At 38.8% G+C, this 20,776-nt stretch overlaps 2 protein-coding genes across 2 annotated transcripts; both read left to right on the forward strand.

Annotated features, from left to right (window-relative positions):
- Positions 1–439: 439 nt before the first annotated feature.
- On the forward strand, positions 440–1,396 carry LOC125083373 (olfactory receptor 7A17-like). Its single transcript, XM_047699829.1, has one exon. The coding sequence runs from the start codon at positions 464–466 to the stop codon at positions 1,394–1,396; it is 933 nt and encodes a 310-aa protein (XP_047555785.1). The 5' UTR covers positions 440–463.
- Positions 1,397–16,482: 15,086 nt separating this feature from the next.
- LOC125107205 (olfactory receptor-like protein OLF4) lies at positions 16,483–17,451 on the forward strand. Its single transcript, XM_047742093.1, has one exon. The coding sequence runs from the start codon at positions 16,483–16,485 to the stop codon at positions 17,449–17,451; it is 969 nt and encodes a 322-aa protein (XP_047598049.1).
- Positions 17,452–20,776: the final 3,325 nt, after the last annotated feature.

Below are 20,776 nucleotides of genomic sequence, written 5' to 3' on the forward strand. Positions count from 1 at the left end.
AGCCTAAATACCCACAAAAAATATGATGTCCAACTGTCTGTCAGCTTTATCCCTGTTTTCCTTTTCTTTCTAGCACCCCTCATCATCTGCAAAGTTATGTAAGTCTCTTATATGCTTATATATTCTTTCTACATCACTGTAGGGACTTTTGTTCTTTAGCACCCTATGCTCATTGCTTAGGTATTGCTTGAAACACGGTCAGCAGTCAATTTATATTCTTAAGATACTTTAAGAATTTCCTAGTAACCCTATAAAATATATGAGTTCTTAGGGAAGAAACTGATTGAGAAAAAACTATATCACACATGACAGAAGGGATACCTTAAAGGGGGCCATATCCATGCACAAAATATTAAAGTAAATTCCTGGACTGCAAAGTATAAAAAGTAACATTTCAAATCTGTGAGTTAAAAAAAAAAAAGTCTGTCATGTTGTTTCCTTCTTTCCTAAAAGTCACCTCCACATGGAACAAGGAAATGATACACAAATTCCAGAGTTTCTTCTTCTGGGATTATCAGAGGACCCAGAACTGCAGCCCCTCATATTTGGGCTTTTCATCTCCATGTACCTGATCACTGTGTTTGGAAACCTGGTCCTCATCCTAGCTGTCAGCATAGACCCCAAACTCTACATACCCATGTACTTCTTCCTGGCCAACTTGTCCTTTGTAGACATCTGTTTCACCTCTACCACTGTTCCCAAGATGCTGTGGAACATCCAGACTCAGAGCAAAGTCATAACCTTTGCAGGCTGTGTTACTCAGATGTACTTTTTAATAATCTTTTCAGTGTTGGATATCTACCTCCTTGCTGTGATGGCCTATGACCGCTTTGTAGCCATCTGTCACCCCCTGCACTACACAGTCATCATGAACCCCCGGCTCTGTGGACTGCTTGTTCTGGGGTCCTGGATCATAAGTGTCTTGCATTCCTTCTTACAAATATCAATGATGTTGCAGCTATCCTTCTGTACAGAGGTGGAAATCCCCCACTTTTTCTGTGAACTCAATCAGATGATCCAACTTGCTTGTTCTGACACTTTCCTTAATAACATGGTGATGTATTTTGCAGCTGTCCTGCTGGTTGGTGTTCCCCTTGCTGGGATCCTTTACTCTTACTCTAAGATTGTTTCCTCCATACTTAGGATCTCATCAGCCCAGGGGAAGTATAAAGCATTTTCCACCTGTGCATCTCACCTCTCAGTTGTCTCCTTATTTTTTTGTACGAGCCTAGGAGTGTACCTTAGCTCTGCTGCCACCCAGAGCTCCCACTCAAGTGCAATAGCCTCAGTGATGTACACGGTGGTCACACCCATGCTGAACCCCTTCATCTACAGCCTTAGGAACAAAGATATAACAAGGGCTCTGAAAAGAATGGGCACTAAGGAGGGCACTTGATGTAATGAGCCCTGGGGGTTATATGTAACTAATAAACCACAAATTCTACCCCTGAAACTCACAAGACACTGTATGTTAAATAACTTGAAATTAAATTTAAAAAAAAAAAAACTATCACTGGGGCTCCAGCGATGTGAGGGCCAACTATTCTGGGGCTGAAGAAGCATCCATGAGTGCAGGGTTCACGGTCTCAGAGCCAAGAACTGCTATTCCTTGAACAGGCTGTGGGAGTAGAATCTGTTCCTTCTACATGTGGTTAAGGAAATCACTTTGTCTGTATCTTAAATGGCACAAGTTCTATTCTTAAAACTAATAACATTTCAAATGACTTACACCATATAATATAAATTTTCCCTAAATTTCCCAAGAATAATCATGAGTTGTATTCTTCATATGGAAGAAAGTATACTTGGCCACTAAGCCCTTTACATAACTTTATTGTTGATGAAAATACAAAACTACAGTTTTCCCCTTGACTCTGAGATCTTTTCCATCACAACTTCATGTCTCTTCCTGATAATGTGGACTCTAACACTGCTCCCTTTAAGTCTCAGGCTCCTGATAGGAGTGTTCAGACTAGAAAAGCCCAGGTACTCCCTTGCACCCATGTGCTTGTGGACATTCCCACAGATGCTTCCCTGACCAGAGCTTCTGATGTGGCTGCACCTGCCCCTGGGTTCTCATTCTGATTTCAAGACATGGCTCAGCATCACCCACAGACAGCTCTAACAAAACCAGGTTTATCCCTTATAAATCCTGAAGGACACATGGAATCCCAAAGGTCATTGGACGAGGTCTCAGAGGTGGAGAGGCATTGAGAGGGAGACATAGCACTGTCTTTGAGGGATCTGCCATTATTGGGGTCCATGACCAGAGTGGCTAGAGGTTTACGGGTTCACTCATTATTGGAGAATTTTTTATGATTAGAATTTAGCTGCTCAAGAGGAAAAGCAGGGTCACTCATGTGTCAGTATAGACATTACCTAGGGCTTTCTGAAGACGTACTTCATGGATGGAGCAGTCAGAGTTCTTCTCTGGTAATTGTGTACCACACCTGATAATACGTTTAGTCACCTTTTTTTTTTTCTTTGAAATGATTGCCATCAGGGAAATTCAAATCAAAACCAAATTAAGATGCCAACTTACACCAGTTAGAATGGCCAAAATTAATAAGATAAGAAACAACAAGTGTTGGAGAGGATGTGGAGAAAGGGGTGCCCTCTTACACTTTTGGTAGGAATGCAAGTTGGTGCAGTCACTTTGGAAAACAGTGTGGAGATTCCTCAAAAAAAAAAAAATAGAGCTACCCTATGACCCTGCAATTGCTCTACTGGGTATTTACCCCAAAGATACAGATGTAGTTGAAAATAAGGGTCATAGGTACCCCAATGTTTATAGCAGTAATGGCCACAATCACCACAGTATGGAAAGAGACAAGATGTCCTTCAACAGATGAATGGACAAAGAAGATATGGTTCATATATAAAATGGAATATTACACAGCTATCAGAAAGGATGAATACCCAACTTTTGTGTCAACATGGACAGGACTGGAGGAGATTATGCTGAGTGAGATAAGTCAAGCAGAGAGAATCAATTGTCATATGGTTCACTTACTTGTGGAGAATAAGGAATAACATGGAGGACATTAGGAGAAGGAAAGGAAAAGTGAATTGGGGGAAATCAAAAGAGGAGATGAACCATGAGAGACTGGACTCTGAAAAAAAAAACTGAGGGTTTTGGAAGGGAGGGTATTGGGGGGATGGGTGAGCCTGATGGTAGGTGTTAAGGAGGACACGTATTTCATGGAGCACTGGGTGTGGTACAAAAACAATAAATCTTGGAACACTGAGAAAATAAAATATATTTTTTTTAAAGAAATGGATGCCTCAACAATCCAAAGCTTAATGTCAGGCACTTCCTCTAAAACATGCCCCAGTGTTTCTTAATCAGTCTCCTGTTTTTAGTCTATGATTCAGGTCATTTCCAGAGAGCCTACCACAGACCCTGTCAAGCACTTATTAGCCAACATATCTCTCCAGTGGAGTCTACATTGAAAGGCAAATTTGATATAAAAAAAAAAAAGATGGACCTGGTATGTTCTTAGCGTTAGGATGACCACAAATATGATGAAGCACAATTTCAAAACACTCCTTTTGTTACTACACAAAATGTTTCTTTTCTTTTTCTTTTTCTTTCTTTCTTTTTTTTTAACATCAAAGTTCATGTTGTGCATCTACTTATTAGAGTGAGGAAAATTGGTGTCCACAATTGAAGGGATTTATTCATTGAGATGAAGGGTTGGTTAGTTCATTGCATGTTTTATCATTGAATCATCTTCCTGTTTCTACTGAAAATTTACAAAGTTACATGGTAATATGGCTCTTTCATTCAATAATTCTATTCCTAATATTTGTCACAAATGCTAAGAGATGGTGAATGAACATTATCAGCATCATCCATTTTGCGCCTCCTTCCTACTCAGAAATCTCTTCCACCTGCTTGATCAGAAATGCTTCACAGGAAGGCTGGATGCCCTGCCGATTGTGTGGTTCAGAGTCAGAAGTTCTGCACCAATCCAAATGTCCTTCATACTGTCCCAGTGACCCAAAAAGGAGCCTGCTTATAGTCACTTGTTTATAATGTCACCAGAAATAAATTTGAATAACAATGATCATGACTGCTCTCCTTAATATCAGATCATAAGCAACAAATAGAATGCAGCACATGTTCTAACCGCCTTAGGTCTGTTCATTTGGACTATTGTGTCAGTCAGCTCTTGCTGTATAACAGGATGTCCTTGTCAAATGGGATTTCATACTGAGGTGGGCTGGCTGAACACAATAGTCAAGAAAGAATTCTTAAGACATTTTATCATGCAAGAATGTGATTTTATTATAGCATAGGGGCAAATTATATGGGCAGAAAGAGGTGGACCGGGATTCTGAAGAGTGACTGATTTTTTTATTTTGGAGTTGTAGAAGGAGGGGGTAGAGATAATATAAGTTCTATGGAATTTATGCTGAACATGAGGTTTACAGAACCCTGCAGCTTGGACTATTGCCAAGATATGGTTGCTTTTAGTCTATAATAAAACATCAACATGAAGGCAGCCATGATTCCTGGAGGAGTGTCACGTTCTCCATGTCTCAGGGATTCATCAGGGGCTGCAGGATGTAAGGAAATTGACTTTTACCTACATTTCCTTGCCTTTGTTTTCCTCATCACTAATACATTTACAATCAAATGGCATTATATTCCGTATCTCTGGTGAGCTCCTCATGGGTCTGGAGTCAGGTGTGAAATTCTATGTTGCATTTCTAAGGTTCACCAGTGTTGTATGTAGCTGTAGTGCTCTTCTGTTTCAGCCAATTTATGGCCTTATTGCCACATTTCTATATGTAACGTACTTTTCTATTACAAATTAAATGAACTTATGTGGATTGTTTTACTTTCTTCACACCGTTCCTACATCCATACAACTCTTGCTTTCCTTCCCTGTTAGAATAGCTCTCTCTCAGACCTTCAATGGAGAGTCAGCTACCTATGCTCTAGATCCTACCATTAGCCATGCACCACAGATATCTCCCTACTTTATTAAATCACAGGAGTATAATTACACACAATAAACTTCATATTTAGAGTGCATAGTTTGATGAATTAAAGGAGCTACATAAAAATGAAAAAAAATGAAGTCATTAGCACAAGTTTCCATTTGTGTATAATTTAAGACAGTTCCATAAACCTTACCTGTATTGTTAGGTAATTGTTACTTCTCCAAAGAAGACATACAAATGACTAACAGACACATGAAAAGATGTTCATCATCATTAGCCATCAAGGAAATTTAAATCAAAACCACATTGAGATACCACTTTACACCAGTTAGAATGCCCAAAATTAACAAGACAGTAAACAACAATGTTAGAGAGAATGTGAAGAAAGGGGAAAACTCCTACACTTTTGGTGGGAATGCAAATTGGTGCAGCCATGTTGGAAAACAGTGTGGAGATCCCTCAAGCTACCCTAATGACTCTGCAATTGCTCTACTGAGTATTTACCCCAAAGATACAGATGTAGTGAAAAGAAGGGTCATCTGTACCCCAATGGTCGCAGCAGTAATGGCCACAATTGCCAAACTGTGGAAAGAGAAGAGATGCCCTTCAACAAATGAATGGATAAAGACAGTATGGTCCATACATACATGGAATATTACACAGCCATCAGAAAGGATGAATACCCAACTTTTGTATCAACATGGATGGGACTGGAGGGGAATATGCTGAGTGAAGTAAGTCAAGCAGAGAGAGTGAATTATCACTTGGTTTCACTTACTTGTGGAGAATAAGAGATAATATGGAGGACATTAGGAGAAGGAATGGGAAAGTGAATTGGGGGAGATGAACCATGAGAGACTGTGGACTCTGAGAAACAGACAGGGTTTTGGAGGGGAGGGTTTGGGGGTAAGGTTAGGTTAGGAGCCTAAGGTGGTGGGTATTAAGGAGGAAACATTGCATGGAGCACTGGGTGTGGTGCCTAAACAATGAATCTTGGAACATTGAAAAAATAAGATTAAAATTTTAAAAAGATAGAGAAAATTGAAAAAAAAAATTTCCAGATACCTGAGCCTCTTTCCTTATTTCTGAAACCAGTGTGGAATACTAAGCGAAACTTGATATGACTGTTGTAAGAATAGAATGAAATACGTGGAGAATAATTTTTTACTCCAAAGAAAACATTCAAGTGGTTGTGGGAATAATGAATGGTTGAATCAATATGAAAAAAAAAAAAAGAATTCAAAAATATAGACACAAGGGGCGCCTGGGTGGCTCAGTGGACTAAACCTCTGCCTTCAGCTCGGCTCATGATCTCAGGATCCTGGGATCAGGCCCCGCATCCAGCTCTCTGCTCAGCAGGGAGCCTGCTCCCTCCTCTCTCTCTGCCTGCCTCTCTGCCTCCTTGTGATCTTTCTCTGTCAAATAAATAAATAAAATCTTTTAAAAAATATAGACACAAAATTATAAATTACAATGGGTGACCTTAATTTTGATCATGAGTTCCTTTCCCATATCACTGTCTCAAAGGCCTCATAGACCACACTCACATTTAAGCCAAAGGAATTTGCTGTACCATATGATGGGGCAGAATATCTCCAAATAGATTTTTTTTCTATTTAATGTAGGTTCTTATGGAGGGCATGTTTTGTAATAAGCACTGGGTTAAATGCAAATAATGAATCATGGAACATTATATCAAAAGTTAACGATGTACTATACAGTGGCTAACTGATCATAATTTTTAAAAAGGGAGAAAAGAAAAAAATGCATTTGCCCTTATCCAAGGGAAGCTGATGAGTGAATTGAGAGACTTAAACTCAGTTTCCTTCAATAATGTTATTGACTATGTCCATAGCAGATTCCTCCTGCTTCTGTACAATATCCCCCACAGTAATTGCTTAAAACAAATGCATACATGCTCTTACAGTTCTGGAGTCAGAAGCATGGAAGGAGTCTCATTGGGCTAATAGCAAGATGTCTGCAGGTTTGAGCTCCTCTAGAGGTTCAAGGAAGAATCTGTTTCCTTTCCAAGTCCAGTCTCTCTTGCTGGCTGCCTGTGTTTCTGAGCTCCTGACTCTTCCTCCACCTTCAGAGCCAACAGGGGAACATTTTCAAAGTCTCTCTGACCCCAACTATTTTGTCTCCCTCATCAACATTTGGAGGCTCATTGTGTTTACCTTAGTCCCACCAGTACAATCATTTCTAATTTTTTTTTATCTTAATGGCAGTTGATTTGCAACCATGTACAATCTATTACCTTAAACTTTCTTTGCTATAACAACACGTTAACCATACTAGGGATTAAAAGAGGGAGGGCCCATATTTAGGAGGACCTTCTTCAACTTGCTACTGAAAATTCCTCTTTATAAGTGTATTGTTTTATTTTTTTCACATAGAATGATTTAATGTAGTGAAGATGTCAATAATACCAAAATGATCTACAGATTAAGGCAGTCCCTATGAAAATTCCAATAGCCATTTTTACAGAAATACAAAAACTGACTTAAAAATTTATATACAAATTCATGCGAAATTACAAGGGGCTTTAAGTACCCATATCAATTTGAAACTCACAATTCCGGATTTTAAAACTTAAAGCAGCAGGAATTAAACATGGTATTGGCATAAGGATAGACATATAGATCAATGGAATATAATTGAGAATTCAGAAATAAACCCGTACACTTATAGCCAATCAATTTTCAACAAAGATTCCATAACAATTCAATAAGCATTTTCATTATAAATAAAGTGGTTTTTATTTTTTTAATTATTTTATTTTTTCAGTGTTCCAAGATTCATTGTTTATGCACCACACTCAGTGCTCCATGCAATAGGTGCCCTCCTTAATACTCACTACCAGGATTCCCCATCCCCCCACCTCCATCTCCTCCAAAACCCTGTTTGTTTCTCAGATATGTTGTGGCTCAGGGTTCATATTAAATAAACCGTTCTCATTGTTGAAAAGGAAAACAGCAATATTCTGTAGATGGCAGGGCAGTGTCTGCACCACAAGTCAACATTTTGGAGATCCAAGGGATCTAACCCAGACAGATTTCTCAGTCCTAGACTTCAGGGAAAAGTTGAAGTCAGGGTTGGGATATGGTGCCAGGAGGTCTGAACTCTGAGTGCAGCACAGTTCCCAAGGAAAGAGTAATTAAATGTGGATTCCCTTGGTTATAACCTGGTCTGTTGGGAACACACAATCTCCAGGAAAACTTTTCTTTGTGTCCACACCAGTGCCCCACATGGAAATCATGTTGTTAGAGATTGGAGGAGAAGAAGGAAACATGCCTCACAAACAGACAGAAGAAGCTCTAAATATCCCCCTGTGTGGCAGTCCTTCTACCTATGCCACCTTGGGCTACATGGGATCTGGTTGTTGCTTCTGGAGTCCTAAGCTTGGCTGGGAGATTGACAGCAGCCTCTTTCTGCCATCTTGTGTGGGGACAGAGTTTAGTCACCAACAGCTCCATCCAAGAGGAATTCCAACTGCCAACCAGAGACTCCTCCTTCAGAGTTACCATTCAGGTGAGTCCAAGAGCCCACCAGATACTGCAGGAAATATTCAGAAGACAATCCAAGCCAGGTCCACATACCTGAAGTCAGCTGACCTTCACAATCTTAACCCAGAACCTAGAGACCTCTATGTTCATTTGCTTGCCTGACAAACCTATTAATGGATTCATGGAGGATGTTAAAGAAAGAAATTAACTTTGAGCTCGGCAGCACATGGGTGATTGTTGACAATGAAGTCAGGGGGCAGGAGGCATAAAGTAGTTCCAGTAAAAATAGAACCCAATCAATTTTTCATTTAAAAAGAGTAGGAATATTAGAGATGGAGGGATGTGCAGTGAAGTCAGGGCATTTCTATTTCATCTTTAAAATGAGGCATATTGGACTCTGTTTCTATATTGATGAGAAAGACCTAGACTGATTTATTGCTTGCAGGTAGGACCTTGCAGTGGTAAATCATGAATCATACATTTTCACAGCATCCCCTTTTACTCTGGGTTATCATATGAAAACAAATATCTGACAAGTATAAACTACTGGAAGAAGCTTTGTTTTGCAATGATTTCATTACCCGGGGAGCTGAACATATTTGTGGATTATTCATTGGTTTAGTGTATTGTACATTGTCTCTACCAGGTCTTTGCATTGTAAAAGGGGATGCTGTGAAAATGTATGATTCATGATTTACCACTGCAAGGTCCTACCTACAAGCAATAAATCAGTCTAGGTCTTTCTCATCAATATAGAAACAGAGTCCAATATGCCTCATTTTAAAGATGAAATAGAAATGCCCTGACTTCACTGCACATCCCTCCATCTCTAAAACATTGTGGTCTAAAAATATGTGGGGAATAATCTCAATCTTTTGGTATCAGTTGAGAGCTGATTTGACCCAATATATGATTCATTCTGGAGAATGTTCCATGTGCACTTGAAAAGAATGTGTGTTCTGTTGCTTTAGGATGGAATGCTCTGTATATATCTGTGAAGTCCATCTGGTCTAGCGTGTTATTCAAAGCCCTTTTTTCTTGTTGATCTGCTTAGGTGACCTGTCCATTGCTCTGGTGGGGGTCTTAAATTTCCTTACAATCATTGTATTGTTACCAATGTTTTTTCTTTATATTTGTTATTAATTGGTTTATATAATTGGCTGCCCCAAACTCAGAGCATGAATGTTCACAATTGTTAGATCATCTTGGATAGACCTTTTAAGTATGATATAGTATCCATCTTCAGCCCTTACTGCAGTCTTTGGTTTAAAAATCTAAATTGTATGACATGAAGATTTCTACTCCAGTCTCCTTTTGAGGTCCTTTAGCATGACAAATTGTTCTCCATCCCTCACTTTCAATCTGGAGGTGTCTTTGGGTCCAAAATGAGAGTATTGGCAGACAGCATATGGATTGGTCTTGTTCTTTTTATTTTTTTAATTTATTTTCAGCATAACATTATTCATTGTTTTTGCACCACACCCAGTGCTCCATGTAATCCATGCCCTCTCTAATACCCACCACCTGGTTCTCCCAACCTCACAACCCCCACCCCTTCAAAACCCTCAGATTGTTTTCCAGAGTCCATAGTCTCTCATGGTTCACATCCCCTTCCAATTTCCCTCAACTCCCTTCTCCTTAGCACTGGGTATGGTACAAAAACAATGAATACTGTTATACTGAAAATAAATTTTAAAAAATGAAATTTTTTTTTAAATTTAAAGATTAAAAAAAGAAAGATATTCCATTGTATTATCAGTAAAGTAAATGTTTCTGGATACTGTCTCTGTCCCTATTTGGTCTTTGTTACTTTGGGGTTCTTTCTTTGCTTAAAGAATCCTCTTTAATATTTCTTCCAGGTCTGAAAAAAAAAATATTTCTTCCAGGTCTGGTTTAGTGACCACAAATCCTCTAGTTTCTGTTTGTCCTGAAAATTCTATATCTCTCATTCTTTTCTGAATAACAACCTTGCTGGATTAAATATTATTGACTGCATATTTTCCCAATTTAGCACATTGAATATATCACGTCAGTCCTTTGTGCCCTGCCAGATCTCTCTGTTAGATGAGCCGCTTTCAGCATTTTTTTCTTTGCCTCTGAAAATTGCAAGCTTCACTATTGCATGTCAAGGTGTTGACTTATATTTCTTGACTTTGAGGGGGATTCTATTTGCCTCCTGGACTTGAATGCCTGTTTCCTTCCCCAGATTAGGGAAATTCTCAGCTATAATTTGCTCAAATATACCTTCTACCCCTCTATCTCTTTCCTTTTCTGTGGGAACCCAATTATTCTAATATTGCTTCACTTTATGGAATTGTTGATCTTTCAAATCTTCTCCTCGTGATCTAGTAGTTGTTTGTCTTTATCTCAGTTTCTTTATTCTCCACAATTTTATCTTCTATATCACTGTTTCTTTCTTCTGCTTCATTTATGCTGGCAATAAGAGCCTCCATTTTCATTGCAACTCATTAATAACTTTTTGAATTCGACCTAATTATATTTTAGTTCTTTTTCTCCAGAAACAGATTCCCTAGTATCCCCTATGGTTTTTTCAAGCCCACTAGTATCTTAATAACTGTCATCCTGAATTCTAGCTCTGACATTTTATTAATATCCATACTTATTAAGTCTCATGCAGTTAGTACTGCCTCTTCTTCTTTTTTCTGGGAATTTTTACTTCTGGTCATTTTATCCAGAAACAATAGATGAATGAGAGACAAAATACATAAATATCAACCACAACCCCAGCAACCCCAGTGAATGGATACAATTAATGGATACATTGAATACAATGAAGAATATATCTATTAAATGTAAATGTCAAAAAAAATTAAAAGTCTTTTTAAAAATTGATAAAATAAACTTTTGGGACTTCATCAAGACCAAAAGCTTCTGCACAGCAAAGGAAACAGTCAACAAAACAAAGAGGCAACCCACGGAATGGGAGAAGATATTTGCAAATGACAGTACAGACAAAAGGTTGATATCCAGGATCTATAAAGAACTCCTCAAAATCAACACACAAAAAACAGACAATCATATCAAAAAATGGACAGAAGTTATGAACAGACACTTCTCCAATGAAGTCATACAAATGGCTATCAGACACATGAGAAAATGTTCATCATCATTAGCCATCAGGGAGATTCAAATTAAAACCACATTGAGATATCACCTTACACCAGTTAGAATGGCCAAAATTAGCAAGACAGGAAACAACATGTGTTGGAGGGGATGTGGAGAAAGGGGAACCCTCTTCCACTGTTAGTGGGAATGCAAGTTGGTGCAGCCACTTTGGAGAACAGTGTGGAGATTCCTCAAGAAATTAAAAATAGAGCTTCCCTATGACCCTGCCATTGCACTACTAATTTACCCCAAAGATACAGATGGAGTGAAAAGAAGGCCATCTGTACCCCAATGTTTATAGCAGCAATGGCCATGGTCGCCAAACTGTGGAAAGAACCAAGATGCCCTTCAACGGACGAATGGATAAGGAAGATGTGGTCCATATACACTATGGAGTATTATGCCTCCATCAGAAAGGATGAATCCCCAACTTTTGTAGCAACATGGACGGGACTGGAAGAGATTATGCTGAGTGAAATAAGTCAAGAAGAGAGAGTCAATTATCCTATGGTTTCACTTATTTGTGGAGTATATCAAATAGCATGGAGGACAAGGGGAGTTAGAGAGGAGATGGGAGTTGAGGGAAATTGGAAGGAGAGGTGAACCATGAGAGACTATGGACTCTGGAAAACAGTCTGATGGTTTTGAAGGGGCGGGGGGTGGGAGGTTGGGGGAACCAGGTGGTGGGTATTAGAGAGGGCATGGATTGCATGGAGCACTGGGTGTGGTGCAAAAACAATGAATACTGTTACGCTGAAAATAAATTTAAAAAATTAAAAAAAATTAAATTTAATTTAAAAAAATTGATAAAATAAGAAATGAGTTAAAATGGCAAAAATGAAAAAATAAAAAGGAAACTTTAAACTGAAGGACTAAAGAACCATAAGGAAAAACCTCAAATTCTATACAGTATTTTCCCTAGCACTGGGGAAATGTTCAGTTCTGTGTGATCTGTAAACTTTGTATGAGCTTGATGTTCCTGCTGGTCTTCTGGGGGAGATAGATGTTGCACTGATTCTCAGATGCCTTTGCCCAGTCCAGTTATAACACCTTTGCCAAGAGGCCATACTCAGTTTAAATGGCTCCAGGTTGCTCTATATGGCTTTTTGTTCCTTTTTTTTTTTTTTTTTTTTTACCTGAAGGATTTCCCACACGGTTTTAGAGGATGAAAATAAAAATGGTAGCACCCCACTCTCCTGCCCCAGGACTGAAAAGTTTCAGTTCCCATTCTTCAGTGTGCCCTCAGAGAAAAGCAGTTAACCATTTTTGTCTCCCTGGTTTCCATCCACACTCTGTCTTCATCCAGACTGTGATCGTGCATTTCTATTTCAGTCATGCAACCCCATTTCAAGTCTCAAAACCTTGCAGACTCCTGTAGTGTGCATCTGTGCCACTCCTCCTGGGGAAAGGAGAAGGGTCTCACCCCAGTTCTGCTGCTTACTGTCCCGCTTCTCAGACAGTGGTTGTCCAATTCCACTGTGGTTCCTGGTTTATGGCAACACTGAGCTGAAAGCCCACTCCTGGGCTTGCTGATTGTAGCTGGCTTCCCCACTTCAATGCTTGGGAATTATGTCTCACTCAGTCACCCCCATTTTTTGTGGGACCCTAGGGATTCTCAGAACACATTGTCCCACTTGAGATTCTACCCCACTTAATCACTTGAGCACCTTTCAGGCAAGGATATCCCTCACAGGAGCAGACTTCTAAAAGTTCCAATTTTGCACTCCACTGCTATATCACTTTCCAGTAGCCAGCTTATGGAGGCTCCCTTTCCCCACAGTTTACCTTCAAATGCATCTCTTCATTTCTCCATACCTCCTGTCTTGCAAAAAGTGGTCACTTTTCTATTTGTAGAATTGCAGCAATTCTTTTCTTGTATCTCGGATTGAGTTCACAGGTGTTCAATATTATTTGATAGATATCTAGCTGAATTCAAGGGACTAGATGAAACAAGGGTCACCTAATCTTCTGCCATCTTCCCTAGAACTAGCTCTTCATTGACATTTGGTTGGATATACTGCCCATTAAAAGTTTTAAATTTTATATAGCTAAATATGTCTGTCTTCTAATTAATCAGAAGATTAATTAATGCAATTAATTGTAATGTAATTATGTAATTAATTACAATTAATGTAATGTATTAATTACATAATTACATTAATTACAATGAAAATGGTTTTGTTCACCTATAACTTGTATCCATAGTATTTTACACCTTTACCTGAATGAGCATTTCCCATTTACATAGAGGTCTGTAAGCCCTCTGAATTATTTAAGATATGTGAAATTAAGAACAAATTTTTCTTCCAGATGCATAACATGTGTGCCAGCTTGTATGGAACAACCTTTACCAAATAAATTGAAATAAAGTCTTGACATATATGAAATGTCCATAGTGCTCTGAAACCTAGTTCCTGATTCAATGAACAAATATGAACAGAACATCTGCTCAGGTCAGTGAGTTCTAGGGAATTTCTATGCTATATTGTTACACCAAGGTCTTTGTTAAGTAAATTGCTGACCCATATTGATATTTTTCAGTTACTACTATTGCACATCATATCTTAGTTCATTTTAATGCTCCATTCAGTTTTGTCTAACACGGTTTCATGAAACCACTCTACATAACTGTCTTCAGTGTCACTGCCAGTGTTTTTAGGCCAGAACATCTCATTTTCTCAAATTTATTTCCATATGTGTGCGTACTCCACATCCCATTTTGAAAACCTATACTAAACATTGTCTATGAAGGCCCTCCTCCTTTTGTTCTCACATAATGATGGTAAAGTTATGGTATAATGGCATAAGTTCTTGTCATATGAGACCCTCAGGCATGAATCTTATGAAAACATTCATTTAGAGACAGGACAGATTATCATGACATGTGCTGAACTTGCTAAAGTGAGGTCTGAATGGGCTTTGGGTGTTGTGAAAAGACCAGAAAAGGATCAGAGTGTGTCCATTGTGAATGTCAAAAAAGATCAGAATGCAAAGCCAAGGAAAAACCAAGAAATGATGTAACATAAGGAAAGGGAGAGGGACTTTCCCCACCCCCTCATAGATCCCAGGAAACCCAAACAAACATGTGACAGGTGCAGAGAAGCAAGTCTCCATCTAGTTCATCCTACCATGTCCAACCATGCTGTACTTGGCCTGTGTCCTCTGCTGAAGTGCTTGTTTCTCCCCTTAGCACACTCTTCTCTAGGTTCATTCATTCTGTAAGGTGAATGACACCATGAAGATACCACTACCTTTGTCTTTGGGATGGATTTAATTTTGTCCTTCTATTATTTTGAGGGGCATCAGGGAAATAACAAGAGTTAGAATGTTGTCAGGACAAAGGGTGATTTCTTCCTCTTGGTCTCTAAGGTTTCAGGGACCACCTGAACCATTTGATCTTTTTGTCATTTCTGTTTGACTTCCCTCTTTAGATCCTCTCTCTCTCTCTCTCTCTCTCTCTCTCTCCCTTTCTCTGCTTTTTGAGAGATTCTTTGTGTTTCCTTAAAAATACAGGACAGAAAATGAGCATGCCAGTCTGATTTGTTAATTTTATTTATCCATGAGAAGTTTAATAACTGGAATGTTGGGTAGCATTTTCATTGTTTAGAGGAATGATAATTGATCTGGCCAACCTAAGTTACAGCCACTCCAACTTCATCATTGGGGTTGGGAGTGAATAGTCATAGTAAGAACACAGACCAGGGGACAACGAATTGGGGTGTGTTTTGTATGTATGTGTGTCTGTGTGTGTGAGCACACACACATGTGTATGTGCCTTGTGGAGTGAGAAGAGTCCACAGAGCTCAGGTTCACAGTTTAATATATTCCAAGGTGACTCACAGTAGAGAGGTCAGAACTCAATCACCAGATGGTATTGGGAGGAACTGCATTTCATTTTACAGGGCACCTCTGCAAGTAGATTATAAAATACAAAAAGTATGCACTGTGGACTGTTGACTCCTTTTTCTTGGAGTTTAACTAGAGTGAAGTCACCTATCTCTTTGAAGTTGCCTGACACCATCTCTGACCGCTCTCCTGTTCATTCCCCTTCCCACACTTACTTCCCTTTTTGACCTCGAGTAGCTCAAGGTAATATAATCCTCAGGGCCTCTACAGAGGCTGTTCCTTCTGTCAGCACACACTTCCCCAGACTTGTCCAAGGATCCTGCTCTCACTAACTTAGGGTTTCTCTTCAAATGTCACCTAATTTACTGGTCTTAACTGAACACTAATTACAAAATAACACTCATATCCTCTCTTTCCTTGATACTTACTCTTGTTCTCTTTATAGAAATGATACCTTCTCATATATTATTAATATTTTTATTTTTTTCTGTTCTTTCTCCATCACTGGATTATACTGGCTTTTGATTTTAAGGATCCTAGACTCATTGATTACACATCACATGGAACATGTTTGACACTCAATACATACTCCTTGAATGCATGAAAGATAATTTTTTGAGAGAGAGAGAGTATGTGTGTGAATGGAGGGAGAACAGAGAGCAAGGGAGAGAGAGAACATCAAGAAGACTCCATACCAAAAGCAGAGTCTGATGCAGGGATCCATCTCAAAATACTGAGATCATTACTTCGGCTGAAATCAAGAGTCATATCTTTAACCAACTGAGCCACCCAGGTTCCCCAAAAGATATTCTCAATAGAACAGTAGACTGCATGACCTCTGTGGAGAATGGAGAAAAGGAGAAAAAAAAAAGCCTAATCAGAGATAGAATGGGAGGGAATCTCTTCAAGGAAGACAATCCCTAAACAAGATACTGAAATTAACTTCTTGACTGCAAAACATAAAATGTAGCATTTTAAGCATGTGAGGAATGCTATTCATGTGAAAATTAATGACATCTTTTCCTCTTTCCTGAAAACTCAGTGCAACCACATGCAACCAAACAATGATACAACGATGTCAGAATTCCTTCTTCTGGGATTTTCAGAGGGACCAGAGCTGCAAACCCTCATATTTGGGCTTTTCCTCTCCATGTACCTGATCACTGTGTTTGGGAATCTGCTCATCATCCTGGTTATTGCCTCTGACTCCCATCTTCACACCCCCATGTACTTCTTCCTTGTAAACTTGTCCTTTGCAGACATCTGTTTCACCTCCACCACCGTCCCAAAGATGCTGTGGAACATCCACACTCAGAGCCAAGTCATAACCTATGCAAGCTGCATCACCCAGATGTACTTTTTCATAATCTTTTCAGGGTTGGACATCTATCTTCTGGCCGTGATGGCCTATGACAGGTTTGTGGCCATCTGCCAACCCTTGCACTACACAGTCATCATGAACCCTCAGCTCTGTGCATTGCTGGTTCTGGCATCCTGGATCACGAGTGCCTTGCATTCCCTCTTACAAACTTCAATGGTGTTGCGGCTGTCCTTCTGTTCAGAGGTGGAAATCCCCCACTTTTTCTGTGAACTCAATCAGATGATCCAACTCGCTTGTTCTGACACTTTTCTCAATAATGTGGTGATATATTTTGCAGCTATGCTTCTGGGTGGTGCTCCTTTGGCTGGGGTCCTTTACTCTTATTCTAAGATAGTTTCCTGTATACATAGAATCTCATCAGCTGAAGGGAAGTACAAAGCATTTTCCACCTGTGCATCTCACCTCTCAGTTGTTTCCTTATTTTATTGTACAGGCCTAGGAGTGTACCTTAGCTCTGCTGTTACACAGAGGTCCCATGCAAGTGCAGTGGCCTCAGTGATGTACACGGTGGTCACACCCATGCTGAACCCTTTCATCTATAGCCTGAGGAACAGAGACATAAAACGAATTCTGATGAGATTCTCTGGGATGACAGCTATCAAAGGGCCAGTTGTCCTGGGACTGAAGAATTTCCCTTAATTGCAGGTCTCAAAGCCTTAGAGTCAGAAGCTATGATTTTTTAAAGCAGATTCTGGAAGTAGAACTTGCTTCTTTCATTTATTTCTTAGAATTTTAATTTTTTCAATTTCTAAGTATAACTTAGTTATGCATTTTAGTAAACAGTTCCCATTCTCTGATATCCAACTGTTTTTCACTTCATTTTCTTCCTTTATTTCTTAATTTATTCCCAAAATTTGGATTTTTAAATTTAATTTAGGGTTTTTTTTTTGTTTTTTGTTTGTTTGTTTGTTTAGTTCAATTAGCCAACATATAGTACATCATTAGTTTTTGGTGTAGTGTTCAATGATTCATTACTTGAATATAACACCCAGTGCTCATCACATCATGTACCCTCCTTAATACCCATCCCCCAGTTATCCCATCCCCTTACCTGCCTCCCTTTCTGCAAACTTAAGTTTGTTTCCTGGATTCAAAAGTCACTGAAGCTGTCTCCCACTCTGATTTCTTCCCATTCAGTTCTCCCTCCTCCCCCTATGATCCTCTGCTATTCCTTATATTCCACATATGAGTAAAACCACATGATAATTGTCATTCTCTTACTGAATATTTTACTTAGCATAATACCCTTTAGTTCCATCCAAAAGATGTACATGGCAGGTATTCTCTTTTCTGATGGCTGAGTAATATGACATTGTATATATGACCTACATCTTTATCCATTCATCTATTGAAGGACAACTTGGCCCCTTCCACAGTCTGGCAATTGTAGGTATTGCTTCTATGAACATTGGGTTTCAGGTGCCCCATCTTTTCACTACATCTATGTCTTTGTGGCAATACCCAGTAGTGCAATTAGAGTTACAGTGAGGTAACTCTATTTTCAACTTCTTGAGGAACTTCCACATTGTTTTCCAGAGTAGTTGTACCAGCTTGCATTCCCACCAACAGTGTAAGAGGGTTCCTCTTCTCCACATTCTCACTGACATTTACTGCTCTGTTAATATTAGCCATTCTAACTGTCATAAGGTGGAATCTCATTGTGCTTTTGATTTGTATTTCCCTGATGAGAAGTAATGTGAAGCATTTTCTCATGAGTCTGTTGGCCATTGTATGCCTTATTTAGAGAAGTGTCTATTTATGTCTTCTAACCATTTTTTAAATCAGAACCCCTAGAAATTTTATTTTATTGAAATTTAATTAACTAACAAAGAGTGTATCATTACTGAGCTAGAGTTCAGTTATTCATCAGTTGCATGTAACACACAGTGCTCATTGCATCATAGGACCTCCTTAATGCCCATCACCCAGTTACCCCATCCCCCCACTGACATCCCCTCCAGCAATTCTCAGTTTGTTTCCTACAGTTAAGAGTCTCAGTGGTTTCTCTTTCTCTCTCTCTGATTTCATCTTATGTTATTTTCCTTCCCTTTCCCTATGATGTTCTGTTTTGTTTCTTATATTCTTAAATTCTACATGTGAATGAAATCATATGATACTTGCCATTCTCTGATTGACTTATTTTACTTAGCAAAATACTCTCCAGTTTCATCCACATCACTGAAAATGTAAGATTTCTTTTTTTTTCATGGCTGAGTAATATTCCATTTCATATATATATAATATCTTTATCCATATATCTGTCCATGGACATTTGAGCTCTTTCCAAAGTTTGGCTATTATGGACATTTCTGCTATAAACACTGGGGTGTTGCTGTCCCATCAAATCATTATGTTTGTACCCTTTGGGAGAATGCCTAGAAGTACAACCTTTGATATGAAAAAATTAGAAATACCCATTTATCTCATGGACCTGCTTGAATTTCCTAAGATTCAATTCTTCCTAAAGGACAAAAATCACTGCACAAATATGTCTTTAGTTTTACTAAAAGAATAGTCACGTGTTAACCACCATGATGGAAAAAATTCCATTTGGCCACTAGGCCATTTATTTACTGTTGTTGTGTCGTTACGTTACGTTACGTTACATTATGTTATATTACATTACAAATCTGAGACCACAGATTTTCAATTTGGGTCTGTCATTTTTGTATATCCCTACATTCACTGCTCTTCCTCATAAGCATAGTGATGTGTTTTATAACAATTCATGGGTTTTATTCTCCTAGCTAGATTCCTGTTCTCTGTTCAGTCTGTAAGTCTCATTGTTTACAGTAGTCACTGACAGACCTGATTATCAAACACATATCTACCAGTGGTGTCTACATGGAAAGAGATATTTGAATAAATGGAATGTTTTATTTAAAGATTTGTTTGTTTGTTTGTTTGTTTTTGTTTGTTTAAGAGAGATAGAACAGATCAAATGGAGCAGAAGAAGAGGGAGAAAATCTCAAGCAGACTTAACACTGAGCTTGGAGACCCATGCAGCTCTTGATCTTAACACCACAAGGTCATGACCTGAGATGAAACCAAAAGTCATGATCTTAAGGGAAAGGCTCTGAGATTTTCCCCACTGAGAATATTTGCTGTGGGTTTTTCATAGATGGATTTCATGAAATTGAGGAATATTTCCTCTATTCCAATACTCTAAAAAGTTTTAATCAGGAAGGGATGCTGTATTTTGTCAAATTATTTCTCTGCATCAGTTGAGAGGACAATGTAGTTCTACCCTCTTCTCTTACTAATTTGTTCTATCACATTAACTGATTTGCAACTGTTGAACCACATTTGCATCACAGGGGTAAATCCCACCTTGCAGTGGTGGAGAATCTTTTTAGTGTTCGATCTTATTAGCTAGGATCTTGTTGAGATCATATTCATATTTCATATTCATTCATTCATTCATATTCATTCATGAATTTCATATTCATCAAAGATATTGGTCTGAAATTCTCCTTTTTGAAAGGGTCTTTGTCTGGTTTGGGGCTCAGGAACACAACAAGGATCCCCACTCTTGCCACTATTATTCTACATAGTACTACAGGTCCTAGAAACAGAAATCAGACAACAAAAAGAAATAAAAGTTATTCAAATAGACAAAGAAGAAGCCAAACTCTCTCTCTTCACAGATGACATGATACTTCATATAGAAAACCCAAATGATTGGACCCCTAAACTACTAGAACTCATATAGCAATTGAGTAATGTGGCAGGATACAAAGTCAATGTACAGAAATAAGTTGCTTTCTTATACACTAACAATGAAAATACGAAGAGAATTGGGGGAAATTGGAAGGGGAGGTGAATCATGAGAGACTATGGACTCTGAAAAACAATCTGAGGGGTTTGAAGTGGTGGGGGGTGGGAGGTTGGGGGAACCAGGTTGTGGGTATCAGAGAGGGCACGGATTGCATGGAGCACTGGGTGTGGTGCAAAAACAAGGAAT

Source organism: Lutra lutra, chromosome 1 (assembly GCF_902655055.1).
Source record: "Lutra lutra chromosome 1, mLutLut1.2, whole genome shotgun sequence".
In the NCBI taxonomy this organism is placed as follows: Eukaryota; Metazoa; Chordata; class Mammalia; order Carnivora; family Mustelidae; genus Lutra; species Lutra lutra.